Source organism: Theropithecus gelada, chromosome 7a (assembly GCF_003255815.1).
Source record: "Theropithecus gelada isolate Dixy chromosome 7a, Tgel_1.0, whole genome shotgun sequence".
Lineage (NCBI taxonomy): Eukaryota > Metazoa > Chordata > Mammalia > Primates > Cercopithecidae > Theropithecus > Theropithecus gelada.
The window spans coordinates 42,247,664-42,261,066 of NC_037674.1; the positions used below are offsets into that span (position 1 = coordinate 42,247,664).

Below are 13,403 nucleotides of genomic sequence, written 5' to 3' on the forward strand. Positions count from 1 at the left end.
CATTCGGTATTAAAAGCAAAACTCTTCTAAGAAGTTCCCAGTTGAGCATTGAGGGGTTTTTTTTTTTGTTTTCGTTTTTTGTGTTTTTTTTGTTTTTTTCTTTTAAGATTTTTCCGTGTGTCGTTATTTTTCTCCTAACATATTTTTCCAGCAGATAACTTTTTCATTCCCTGATAAATAGTCCCGGGTTATTTTTTGGTATTATTTTCTCTTCCTTGCATTGTTGCTTTTTCATAAACAAAAAGCCAGTTCACTTCTAAGCCTCTGTGATCACATGAGACCAAAAAACAAAATAAAACCCAGAACACCCAGTCAGCATCTGGCAAGTGGGAAACTGGAGAGGAAAAAAAAAAAAAACACAAAAAAACAGGCCAAATTGGTTAATGTTTTATCTTCCTGCTCCCCAAGCCATGTGGTAAAAGGAAAAAACTTCCTGCAGGATCAAATGGAATTCTAGCTAGTGAGGGCCTGGGCAAACGGTTTTATCCCAGGAATCCTTTGCCCGGAGTAGCTGTGCTGGACCGGGTGGGGCCAGGTGGGGCCACGCAAGCCAGTCCTGGATTGTGCTGGGTGAGAAGGTGAGTGTGCTGCAGGCGTTCCAACTCTGGACAGGCCTGTCCCTTAACGGGGGCAACACCCATTGCTGGTAGCAGAGGCACAGGCCCAGGAAAAATTTTCCAAGTCTGCCTGTCCCCAAAGGCATCGGCTTGTCACTGTTCAAGCAGCTCAGTATAGCAGCTCAGTGTTCTATAGAAAATGTGCAAAAGAATTTCTCTTTCTCATCTAACTGTTCTGCAGACAGAGGAAAACCAATAATGTACTTAAAGCTACTTAAAAATAAAAAAAGAACGCCTTAAGAAAAACAGTCCAGGCATTAAAAGTTGCTGTGTGAGCAGGTTTGGATGGTAGGGAGTGGGGGAGGGGAGAGAAAAAACAAAGTTAATCTGGGAGCAAATGCTTGAGCCCTTAATTAGAGGGGTGTAAGCGGGACAGAGTGAGGACGGCTGGTGACTTGTTAAAACAGTTTCCCCAGCTCCAGCGGGAGGGAGGAAGGAAGGAAGGAAGAAAGGAAGGAAGGAAGCAAGAAGGAACAACTTCAAGAATTTTAATGGTTGTAATTAAGTACGGCAACTATGGATTGTTTAGGGGCTTAATTTAACCTTACCCAGGGAGGCTCCAAGTTGCTACTTGCTCGGTCCCCTGAACTTGGGTTATTTCTGTGGTCAGGGCAGTACGTTTTCAGGTACCAGCTTCACAGTCAGCACTTTCCAGAAGAGTTCTTGGGCTGGGCTGGGCTGGGCTGGTCTGGGGTGATCCTGAGAAGGGGTTACAGGGTGACATCAGAACGTTGGGAGGGACATGCTGCCCTTTGCAAGCACACACATCCACACACGTGCACACATACACAGATGCATGAGAAAGAAGAAAAAAGAGAGCGCTGCCCCACGGCCAACTAAGTTCCCTTTTTCTTTTCTCCCACAGATCTGTCCGATTCCACATTGTCTTACACTGAAACGGAGGCTACCAACTCCCTCATCACTGCTCCGGGTGAATTCTCAGGTCGGCGTTTTTTCTCGTGCATTGCTGTTGTGTTGAAATTTATCGAAGGGGACAGCTGAGGAGGGGGCTTGGTGGAAGACTTTTTGACTTCCCTTCTTCTTTTTGTTTCCCTTTTCCTCCAATCCTTGGATGGGAAGATTGCCAGTGTTTCAGTCGCTGGTGTTCTTGGGGTTAAGAACAGTCTGTATAAATGAAACCTGAAGATAACTTTTCAAGCACCTGTCTACCCTGTTTTAACCAGTTGTCTCTCCCTTGTCTCGCTTGGAAATGATAAAAACTCAGCACAGCTCTCCATCTCTCGTTTAGAAAGAGATCCTCTTCCCCCAGCTGCGAGAGGCAGCAAAGTGGAAGTGGTACACATTTGTCTTCCTCCTGTCCCCACACTGGGGGAGGGACCAGTGTGAAGAGTCAGAAGATTGGGGAAATTGGAGTCGGTTGAATGAGCTTGCAGGGAGGATCTGGCAAGTGAGGAGTTTGGCAAAGGCCAGTGGTTTCTGTCTCTCTCCCTGAGCAGCGGATGCTGGGATAGGAAGCCGAGGGAACCCTGCTTTGGAGTCCTCTGTCCCCTGCAGTTAGAAGCTGGTCATAGGGACCCCCACATCCGGAGGAATACCTGAATCAAACTTTCCTTGAGAAATGAGAGGTTGGTGTTGGACTGGGGACATTGAGGGCCAGAGGCAAGGTCTGTGGGGCCCTTTGGGAGCATGGCTGGTGGCATAGTGGCCTGGTGGCGTGCTGGCTGGGACTGACACCCCTCAGGCTGGGGCTGCATACCTAGTGGGCATGGCTGGATGGCTGTGTGTCTCCATCTGAGCCATTCTTCCCTCACCCCACATCCATGCCATGGTAGCAGTCGCCAAAATAATAGCCATTTATTGAGTGTATGCTATGGCTAGCACTCCACTCGGCTGCCTTTATGTGCATTCTCTTGGAACAGCCACGGGCTGTTTGTCTCCAGGGTCTGTGCTCTTCGTCACTGTTTTGTCCCCCACTTTTCTGCAAGGGCCAAATGTACCTTCGATACATGTATTTCCCCTAAAGTCCTGTCATTCTTGATGCGGTCTCTCTGAAACTCTAAGGATAATGCAGCACTGGTTGCTCACAGCTGCCTGGCCATTTCCCTAACCCACAGCCTTTGCCAATCCATTCCCTTCTCACCAAGGCATGGGAGCTCACAAGAGTATGGCTGTTGCAGAGATGGGGAGGCTGGAAGCGGAAGCAGGAATGTGACTTGCCACACAGGGTCCCACATTGGGCAGCCTGGTCCTGGGCTCCAGTGGTCCTGGAATCCAGGTCTTCTGGGTCCTATTCCTGAGTGCCTTCTGGTCTCTGGTGGCTCCCCTCATTAGGGTACTTCCTTCTCTAATAATTTCTTTCCCTCAAAGTCCCAGCCAGATGAACACAAGTTAAAATTTCAATCCTTTCTTTTTCCTCTGCACCTACATGAGTGAAAGCCATATATAATTTTGAAGCAGGGGGCTTAAAAGTATTTCTGAATTTACGATTTTGTGTCACTGCCAGCCCTCAGATGGATTCCATTGGCGTTGGTTGTCTGGACAGATGGGTAATTTTTTGGCATCCTCTTTCTCCCTATTGTTAATGGTGGAAAGTCTGTGGGGGTGTGTGTGTGTGCACTCGTGTGTGCATGTGCATACCTTACAGTTTCAAGGTGTTTGCAGATGTAGTCTCATTTGATCCCAGCCATTCCAGAGGAGGCCTGGTGTGGCTCAGGCTGGAAGGACCAGACCCCTAAGCACTTGCAGGAAGCCCCTCCCTAAATCCAGAGGCTGGGAGGTCTCAGGAGACCCCAAGGCCATTAGTTTGGTTGCCTTTGGGCCTCACTGGGCCTGTGTCTGAGATTTCCGCCCAGATACCCCAAAGTAGTCTTTGGTATTGGGTGGTGAGAAGGTCTCTGCTACTCGTGACTGTGCAAAAGGACTGTGTTGGAAAATGTGTCCAATGCCTTAGAATTCTAAGGGGTAGAAGGATTTGGGGAGGAAATTGGGGATTTCCTATGCCAAGGACATTGAGTGAGGTCTTGAAGGACTTTGGTCTGAGTTCTGGGTGGCCTCAGTAGGTGAATGGAGTGTTTACCTTTGTGTCATCCTGGTCCCTTCCAGGGATGCCATGCGAGGAATGTTTCCCCCCGAGGGCCCACTGTTAGCTTTTCCAGCTCGCTCTGTGCTGTGGAGATCTGAGGTCCTGTGGGTTAAGCTGCCCACCTGCCTACTTGGAGCCCGGAGACAGGGGGCTGTACTGGCTGTCACACTGGAGGACATATTCAGGGAGGGAAATGGCCTAGGGGTGACAGGTCTTGGTGGGTGGTGAAGGCACGAGTCATTCTGCAAGATGGAATGCAAGGTTGTGTGGGAGGGCAGGGCCGGAGGTGAAGTCAGAAAGGTGAGGGGCAGAGGCGGGCACAATGTGTTGGGCCAGGCCAGGGCATTTGATGTGTCTAAGGACAAATAATATGATGGTGCTGATGATGACAGCAGTTGACATTTATTGACACTCACTACGTGTCAGGCACTTTACTAAGCGCCAGCATCCTCCATTTCATTGACTCCTTACCACAACCCAGTGAGACAAGTGTGATTCTTCCCATTTCATAGAGGAGGAAACTGAGGCTCATTGCCGGGCCAACTGCCCATAATGTAAGTGGCAGGCTTGGAACGTGAGCCTGCACACTGTGACTGCCCAGCTCCCACCCTGAGGGCCCTGCCCAGTGTTCTACAACAAGCATCCCTGTTCCTTTCCCCAAGCCAGACCCTGGCAGGAGCAAAGTAAAATGATCAAAAGGAGCCTGGTGGGCACCTGTCCTGATTTAAGTACCGGGGAAGGGGATGAGGGGCTAGCAAGGGTGCAGGGCAGCTCCATGCCCTCCCAGGCCACTACTAGACAAACGTTGGGGACCACCCAGAGATCACACCACTTGCTGGCCTGGCCTTCCATCTCCTGGAGTTCTGGGGGTCTGCTGATCGCAAGAGCCTTGTCACCCTCATTGTCCTGGGATGCATGTCATCCCCAAACAGGGTGTCTGCAGTTCCAGGATGGAGACTGCCCTAGTTTGTCTCGCACAATGACAATCCCAGCGTCGGGCCTGGGACTCTGTTTTATCCAGCTCCATGGTCTCTGCTTTACTTCCCTGACCTGTTGTTGAGGTTACTTGGGGGAAGGATGGGCCTCTTGAGGCTTAGTCCCAGGTCCAGGCAGGCAAGGAGGCATGCGTGGGCAGGGCGAGGGGCTGCAGGAGAGGAGACGCACTTGCTTCAGCTCTGCTGAGTAGTTGATGGAAAACCTTCATTTGATCTCTACATCAGCTCCCAATTTGGATACGGGATCCCCACTAAACAGTGTAGAGGGGGCAAGTGGCTTCACCAAGGTGACTGGGGCTGGGGGTGGTGGAGGGAGGCTAGAATGCAGAGCTTTAAGCCAATCTAGAGACCTTACACCTGGAGTCTTTGATGGGATTTGGGAAGAATGGAAAGCCTAGAACTTTTGGGGTACTGTCAGGACTCTGGCACTCTGGTTTCCTCACCTAATTCAGGGCCTGGGGTACTGTCACCTGACTGTCCAAGGCCCCTGTCAGGCTGTCCTCTTCTCTGCAGTATTTCCATTCCTCTTCCATTTGCTTGATTTCAGTTTAGTTTGGGGAGGAAAGGAAGAGAAAGCTAGTTAAGTAAATTCATACTAAGGTGTGAGTGGCTGGTAGGCAAACTTTTTTTTTTTTTCAACTTTAAAGTAGAACATGCCATAATTCTCAGAATTGCAGGATGAAGAAATGGCAGTTCCGAGAAAGGCTGGTGGCAGAGGGCAGGGTTCTCTCAGCATCTCTGACTCCAGCCTAGAAAAACAATGAACATGTCAGAAGGAGCTTTAAGCCCTGGGTGAGGGAAGGAGCCCTGGCCAGGCCGGGCTGGGTGAGCTCTGAGTCACTTAGCGGGAGCCTGAAGTGGCAGGGCTGCTTAAGCACCTGGGCCTGCCTGACTCCATGCTGTGGGGCTGGAGGCGGTGCACAGGGCAAGCTTCTTTAGGACCAGTGGCTCCCCTCTGCTATCTTATTCTAGTGCCTGTAAGATAACCGTTCAAGTGCTTTATTAAGCACCCTGTCCCTCCGTTTTCTCACTTGTAAATCGAGGATGATAATAACGACATATCCTTAATGGTGAGGGTTAAATGAGATACTTTACCCCTGCCAGGGTCTGGCGCAGGGAAGGGGGTGGGGATGCTTGTTATGGAACACTGGGCAAGGGCCCTCAGGGTGGGAGCTGGGCAGTCACTGTCCAGCTGTATGCAAGGCATGGGCTAAGCTGCCCATCACTGGGATCGGGCAGTCCTTGCTGGAACCTTGGCCCTCTGTGCCTGGTATCTCAGTCCTCACAGCATGTGGGTTTCTTTAGAGCTCTGTCAGTGACAGCAGGCCCTTCCGTTTAGAAAGGAGGATGCCAGGGGAAGGAAGGGAGCCACAGTAGGCTACCTGGAGAGTTGGGGGCTGGGCTGGATGTGGGTGTCTTTCCTCCACCAACCAGACCGTAAGCTCCTTGAGGGCGCGGATCATTGTATAGATTGTTGCATTGTGTAAGTTGGCAGAGTTTGGGAACAGAGACTCAGGGAGGTTGGGAGACTGGCTCAGAGCCACACAGCAAACAGAGCAGTGTGGATCCACCTAGGGTTGCAACCCAAGGTGGGTCCACACTGCTTACCCACCTGCCACTGGGTAGCAACTGTGCCTGCCATTTGCCCATTTCAGGGGTCCCTTGGGGTTGGTGCTGTCTGATGTTATCATCAATGCCTAATGAAGCTGGGAGAGGAGTGTGTGTGTGCAGCATCATTTCCTGCTGCTTTCTCGATTACAGGGAGCAAGTGTGTTCTCGTCCAACACCCTCATCTAACAGATTCTAAGAGTTCTGTGTTCCAGGGTGTGCGGTTCGGTCCATTCTGTGGGTCCTGAGTCCCTATAGCTGTGGTGGGCTGAAGAGCATGGGCTCTGCACCAGTGGTCCCTGTGATCAAGCCCCGAGTCGGCCATCTATAAGGTGTGTGACCTTGGGAGAGCCACTCAGCTGCTTTGTCCCTCAGTTTTCTCACTTGTAAAATGGGGATGATAATAACAACATATCCCTAGTGGTGAGGGTTAAATGAGATGATGCCTGTGAGTCTGCCAAGGCCTGGCACACTGCATGTGGTGGGTGTGGCCATCGCAGTGTTCCAGGCACTGTGCATAGGGCTAGGGGCACAGAGATAAAAGTTACATTATTTCTTCCCTCAAGGTATTCACAGATAGGTGAAGACACAAACAATAACAGGAGGCAGTCCAGAGGAAGAAGGGATTAGTGATCAACTGTTGGTGTGGTAGGGAGGTAGCTCGGGAAGGCTTCCTGGAAGAGGCAGTATCTAAAGGCGATATTTAAAGAATGAATGGAAGTCAGAAAGATAGGATTTGGAGCATTCCAGGTATAGCAGATGCAAAGACCTGGAGGTGTGAAAAGAGCTTGACGTTGAGAAACCAAAGGAGTTGCAAGCGACTGGGAAGCAAAGCTCCAGATGTTGGTGGGAGACGAGATGGGCAGAGGCCAGGACCTGGGAAAGATTTTTTAAAAAAACTTTTTTCCAAACCTGCAGAGTGGACATATAAGTGCCAGCTCCGTGAATTTTCACAGACTGATCACACCTGACCGATAGGCAGGGCGTGCAGGCTGTGGCTATCACATGACGATGCTCCGGCCTGTCACGTGAGGGTGCTCATTGCCTGTGGGTCTGGGGTGCTGTATGCAGAGTGGTTTCAAAGGGAAAGCAGGAGGGCAAGGGATACGTTTTAGCTGAAAAGAACATTTCATTAAGTTTTGGAGAGCAGGAAGGGCATTTCATCTGGGTGAGTGGTGCCCTGAATCAATCAGACTTGAACCTAGCCTGGTCCCCTTGGGTTTAAGAGGTGGCCCTCGGGCATGACCCATGCCCACTCTGCCTATCCTCAGGGGTCAGGCTCCAGCCTGGAGGCAATGGACAGGTTGCCAGACTGACACCAATTCTGGCCACCACCACCCTGCCATGTCCAATTCAGTAATGGGTAGGGGAGAAGTTGCATTCAGCTCCAGTTCCACATGGATGGTATTTACTACTCACATCAAGCCCTTGCCATGTGTCTTTTTAGCTTTGACCAACCAAAGGGAAAAAAAAAATGCCTTCCCTCCCTAACGCCTCCTGAGTATCTCACAGAAGGACCCATTCTTCCTGGGCTGGGGGAGAGGTGTGAGGGGCGGTCGGTGGGAGTGATGGGGTTGACTAGAGCAGTCCTGGGGGAACAGGCAGCTGAAGGAGGGCCCAGAAAACCCGTGCCTGCCAAGAAGCAATGCGGGACGGTGGGCAGTGTGCCAGAGTGGTTTCTAGGCTCAGCTGTGCCCTTTTCCTGCCACGTGACCTCAGGCAAATTCCTTGCCTCTCTAGTCTCAGTTTGCTCAGCTGTATATTGGGTCCACTGGGTCACTGATCTCAAGGGCTTCCTGGTGCTGATGTGTTCCGGGCTGTAAATACCAGCTCCCAGGCCTTGGGGTGGGGAGTAGTCAAAGGGCTAGGGCTTCTGTCCTGGGGCATCTTAGCTTCTCCTGTCATTGTCCAAAGGCAAAACTGTGGTATGGAACAAAGTCATGAGGAGGGAGGGATCAGTGTCTTGGACCTCCACCCCTCCATCCCAAAGCACTAAAGCTTGGGGGCTGCAGTGGGGGTGTACTTGCAAAGTCCAGAGAGGGCAACTGACTCAGCAGAGGTAACAGAGCTTTTAGACGCCCCATGGCCTCAGACAAAGGACTTCAGGGTTATTGTGTTTCCTGAGTGTGGGCTTTTGAATGACAAGTCAATGTATTGAACATTTATTATTCAGAACTTACTGCAACTAGGTGTGGTGGCTTGTGCCTGTAATCCCAGGCTGAGGCAGGAGGATTGCTTGAGCCTGGGAGTTTGAGACCAGCTGGAGACAACATAGCAAGACCCCTACCTCTTAAAAAAAATTAAAAATTAGCTGGCCATGGTGGCACACACCTGTAGTCCCAGCCACTGAGGTAAGAGGATCACTTGAGCTCAGGAGTTGGAGGCTGTAGTGAGCCGTGATTGCACCACTGCACTGTGATCCAACCTGAGCAACAGAACAAGACCTTGTCTCTAAAAAAATAAGAAAAATAAAAATTAAAAACAAGAATTTATTATAAAAAAGGGGAAAAAAAGAATCTACTACATGCCAGTGGCAGATGACACAAAATGGAGAAAGGCTGGACCTTCCCCTCTAGGAGCTGTTGGTCTAGAGGAGAGGCAGACAGCAAACAGACAGTGGTGACCGATCATGCTGAGTGCTGCCCTAGAGATGTGCTCAAAGCAGTGGACTCTGTTGGGGTGGGGATGGGAGTGTTCAGGGGGCATTCACCTTCACAGAGAAGGTGATTCTGAGTTGGGTTTTGTAGGATGACTAAGAGTTCACCAAGAGGACAACAGGCTGTAGATAACCTTTCAAGTAGGAGGATCAGCTTGTGCAAAAGCAAGGAGGCATGCAGTTAATACCATATGCTCTAAGAGTTTGTGGCTAGAAAGTAAATAAGTGAGAGATGGAGGAATGGGGAAAGATGAATCCAGAGAGGTTGTCCTGAACACTAGAGGAATGAGCTGAAACAGAGGGATCATGGTCATGGATACCAGGGAACCCTGAGATATACTTGGTCCTGAAGGACCTCATCTGACTTCTAATACTGGGCCTAGCTCAGAGCCAGGGAGTCATTGTGGAATGAATGAATGAATGAATGAATGAATGAATTTTTGCCTGGGATAAAGAGATCCAGAGAGAGCTCTTAAAGACAGAAAGATCATCACACATATTTAATAATCACAGCTAACACAGAGCTCTGTGCCAGGTATTCTCTAAGTGCCATAGATATATTTATTCATGGACTACTCTCAACAACTCTCTGAAGTAGCCACTTTTATTAGCCAAATTAAAGGAAGACGTAACAGGCTCAGAGAGGTTAAGTGACTTGCCCAAGGTCACCCAGCAAGAAAGCAATAGAGCTGGGATTGGAACCCAGGCAGTCTGGCACTTGTTGGGTTCCTCTGTGTCTGATGAGGTGCCCTTGCTGGCCCTGGAAGATTCAGGACACAAACATGGTTCTTGAGCTTCTGTGTCCCTGGGTACCTGAGACTCAGCATGAACAATGATCACTGAGCCCCCCAGCAGCTCTGCTCATTGGGTGGTTGCTGAGTAGATAAATGAATGACCAGTGAGATGGCAGGTGGGTGGGCTTGTGAGGGGAGGCTGCTGGCGAGGCAGGGTATCGGGTGCCTGTCCAGGGCTGGCTGCAGATGGCCCCTACCCCTCACTATACATTGGCAGCCTGCATCATCAGGGGAACCAGCAGGTTGTCTGAGGAGACCTGAAATTCCAGAAAATGTACTTGGTTGCGTCCAGCCTAATCACAACCATCTGCCTGCCGGGCTCCACGGTCCCCCTCCTCCTATCCCCACTGGCATGCTTTCCCCGGGTGTCTGTAACAATCGGGCGTCTGTAACAATCGGGAACTGCGCTCGAAAGTTTCCTTGTCAGGGTAGAGTGGCTGTTGCCAAGAGCTACTTCTTTGATGCAGAAAATATATCCTGAAGGCACTTTGTCAGATGTTTTTATATTAAACATTTTTCCTCCATGGCCCTTGGCTGCCAAGGGAAGCAGAGATGCATTGCTTTCCCAGTTGTCCTTTGTGGAAGGAATTCCTGATATTCATGGCCTGTTTCCCCATGCCCCCCAGTCAGGGCCTGGCACCCCCTGCCAGCGAGGGTAAGACCTTGGGGCTGGCATCTTTGCAAAGCCGGGGCTGCTCTGGCCCCAGGGAGGGACCCTACCCTCACCATTTGGTAGCAGTTTCTAGATTTGGAAAAACAGAGGTCTCATGTCTGGAGCGGACATCAAAGCTACCATCCCAGACTGCAAGGTGAATCATTGCCAAGACTTTAATTGATCTTTAAAAGGAGAGGTGGGAGCTCACAGATCGGGGTCTGGAAGTCATTTTGATCTCTTTGAGTTGTCCAGGATAGTGCCACTGCTGGACAGAGCAGGGAGAAGCTGGGCTGGGAGGCCTTCCATGCCAGGTGGGGAAGAAGGAGGGGAGGCCAGCTCCGTCACATGGGCTGAAATTGGGAGGGGCAGGGCACCATTTGGCTCCTCAGCAGCCATGGGAGGCAGCTAATGTGAGGGGCTTTGCTGGGCAGATGTGGTCAGCGGGGAGCATTGGGAGAGGGGGGGCTAGGCTGGGTACAGCTGTCTGACTCCAGCCTCCTTGGAGAAATGAGGTGAAATGGGGCACCCAGCAGGCACTGCTGCAGACAGGTGGCCATGCCAGCCCCTCAGGGCCTGTGTCCTCCGGGTGTCCCAGGACTGGTTCTCCCCCACCTACCACCCCTTCACTTACCTTCCCCAGTCCTGCCCACTGCCTTATGTATGACATTCAAGGGAAATGTCCCTGGCCCTGCCACCCAGTGGCTGTGTGGTCTGTAAACCACACGTCCACTCTGGACCTCAGGTTCGGCCCCTGAGGAGGCTGCTGGGCCTGAGGGATGTGCAAGGTCACTCCTAGGCTTCTTCCCTGCACCGCCGCCCCCCACCCCAGGATCACTGGGGAGGAGGAGACGCTGTTTCCAAAGTGAGGACTCCAGGCTGCTCCCCAAGGGCAGATGTTGGGAATGAGGCTTGGGGGGCTTGGCTCTGAGAGCAGAGCCTGGTGTGTTGTAGACGTTGGGGTTATGTTTGTGATTCATGGAGGGGTCCACTGCTCCTTCCCCCCTCCAAGGATTCAAAATAAAGCAGGACAGATTGCACAGAGAGGCCAAGGCGTCTCCACACCACCAGACTCTTTCAGCTGGGATTGTCTGTCTCAGGCCCAAGGAGACTCTGACTGGGGTTGGGGGGCTAGGTGATGAAATCTCTGGGGCCTCCTGTGCTGTTTGACTGAGAGGGGAGCCGAGGACGGTGGAGAGAGGGCCCAGGCTCTTCAGTGGGCAGACCCTGTCTCCTGCTACGTGGCTGCCCAGCTGTCCTAGCTGCATTCTCCCTCACAGGGCGGAGGCCAGAGAGAGCCCAGGGGTTTCCTCTGAGTCTAAAGGTAGCACCACCCCTACCTGGGGGCCAGGAGGCCCAGCTCCTAGTCCTGACTCTGTTCCCTGTTTCTTGGTGGCCTCAAACTGCTTCCACTTGGGCTTGTTCATGTGTAAATGGATCCTTTGGTCCAAATCATTGGTTCTCCACCCTCTTTGCCCATTAATCCTCTGAAGAGTTTTTGAAAAGCTCAGACCCTGTTCCAGAAATGGTTGGGGCTGGACTGGGCATTGGAATTTTTTTTTTTTTTTAAATTCCCCAGGTGACTCTAATGCGCAGCCTGGGTTAAGAACCCAAATCTAGATGGACCTGGAAGGATCGCAGAGCTCCCAGACCGTCTCCCCCTCAAGGCAGGAGTCCTTTCTGTATCAGAGCCCCTGGCTGGTACCTGATTACTTCTGGGCATGAACATACATGGGATAAACAGCCTGTTCTTTTGTGAGCTGTGCTGGCTCTAGTCTCTGTAGCTGTGATTTATGTTCTGGGGGTTAGCTGTGCAAGGGGGTTACATCTGACCATCCCTCTGAGAGGGGTCATTGGGGGCTTACATATTCGATTCTCGCCACAACCCGGTGAGGCAGGTGTTGTAACTTCCAGTTTTTAGATGAGCAAACTGAGTCTGGCAGTGGTTAAAGTAACATTTGCTGACCAACTCCTCCAAACGGATGTTGTCATCCTATGCAGGTAGATTCTCTGTGATTGTTCAGGAAAGCCGGAGCTAGCCCCACCTGAGCCCTGATACGCCCTTGCCCTGATGCCTCCCTTGGGTCTGAACAATTTTACTAAAAACTAAAGAGCCATACAGCGCTCCCAAGGCCCGCTTGCAGACCTTGCAGTGGGGTGTGGAGTGAGGGGTAGGGATGGCCGGCACAGGCTGAAAGCCCAGGCTTTGGGGCCAGGCAGACCTGCTGTCAACAACACTTTGCTTCCCTTTGCGGCCTGCATTTCCTCTCCTGAGAGGTGGGCTCAGCAACAGCTTGTAGGAGGTCATGGAGATCACCATGACCCTATGTAGCACGGTGTGCCTGGCACACGTGTACTTTTCAGCGAATGGTAATTTAATGAATTGGTAATCAAGTGTTAGCTTGAGGGATGGGATTGTGAGAAGGAGAAAATACCCAAGAGACTGGGCATTCTCAGCAAACTTAGAATCTAATAGAAAAGACTGGGGGAAAAGCGCTTCCTAGGGAGGCAAGGCGAATGCTGTTTCTTTTTTCTCTTTCTTTTCTTTCTTTTCTTTCTTTTTTTTCTTTTCTTTCTTTCTTTCTTTCTTTCTTTCTTTCTTTCTTTCTCTTTCTTTCTTTCTTTCTTTCTTTCTTTCTTTCTTTCTTTCTTTCTTTCTTTCTTTCTTTTCTTTCTTTCTTTTCTTTCTTTCTTTTCTTTCTTTCTTTCTTTCTTTCTTTCTTTCCTTCTTTTTTGAGGCAGAGTTTCATTCACCCTGTCACCCAGGCTGGAGTGCAGTGGTGTGATCTCGGCTCACTGCAACCTCTGCCTGCCAGGTTCAAGCGATTCTCCTCTCGCAGCCTCCCGAGTAGCTGGGACTACAGGCATGCGCCACCACGCCCAGCTAATTTTTGTATTTTTAGTAGAGACAGGGTTTCACCATGTTGGCCAGTCTGGTCTCGAACTCCTGGCCTCAAGTGATCTGCCTGACTTGGCCTCCCAAAATGCTGAGATTACAGGTGTGAGTCACTGTGCCCGGCCATAAATGCTGTTTCTCC

At 50.9% G+C, this 13,403-nt stretch overlaps 1 protein-coding gene across 1 annotated transcript in view; it reads left to right on the plus strand.

Annotated features, from left to right (window-relative positions):
* The window catches only part of SMAD6 (SMAD family member 6), an 81,046-nt gene that overhangs the window by 12,947 nt on the left and 54,696 nt on the right, over positions 1 to 13,403 (plus strand). The window contains exon 3 of the mRNA XM_025390668.1: positions 1,483 to 1,560. Within this exon, the coding sequence (XP_025246453.1) occupies positions 1,483 to 1,560 (78 nt within the window). The remainder of the gene's footprint in view (positions 1 to 1,482; positions 1,561 to 13,403) is intronic.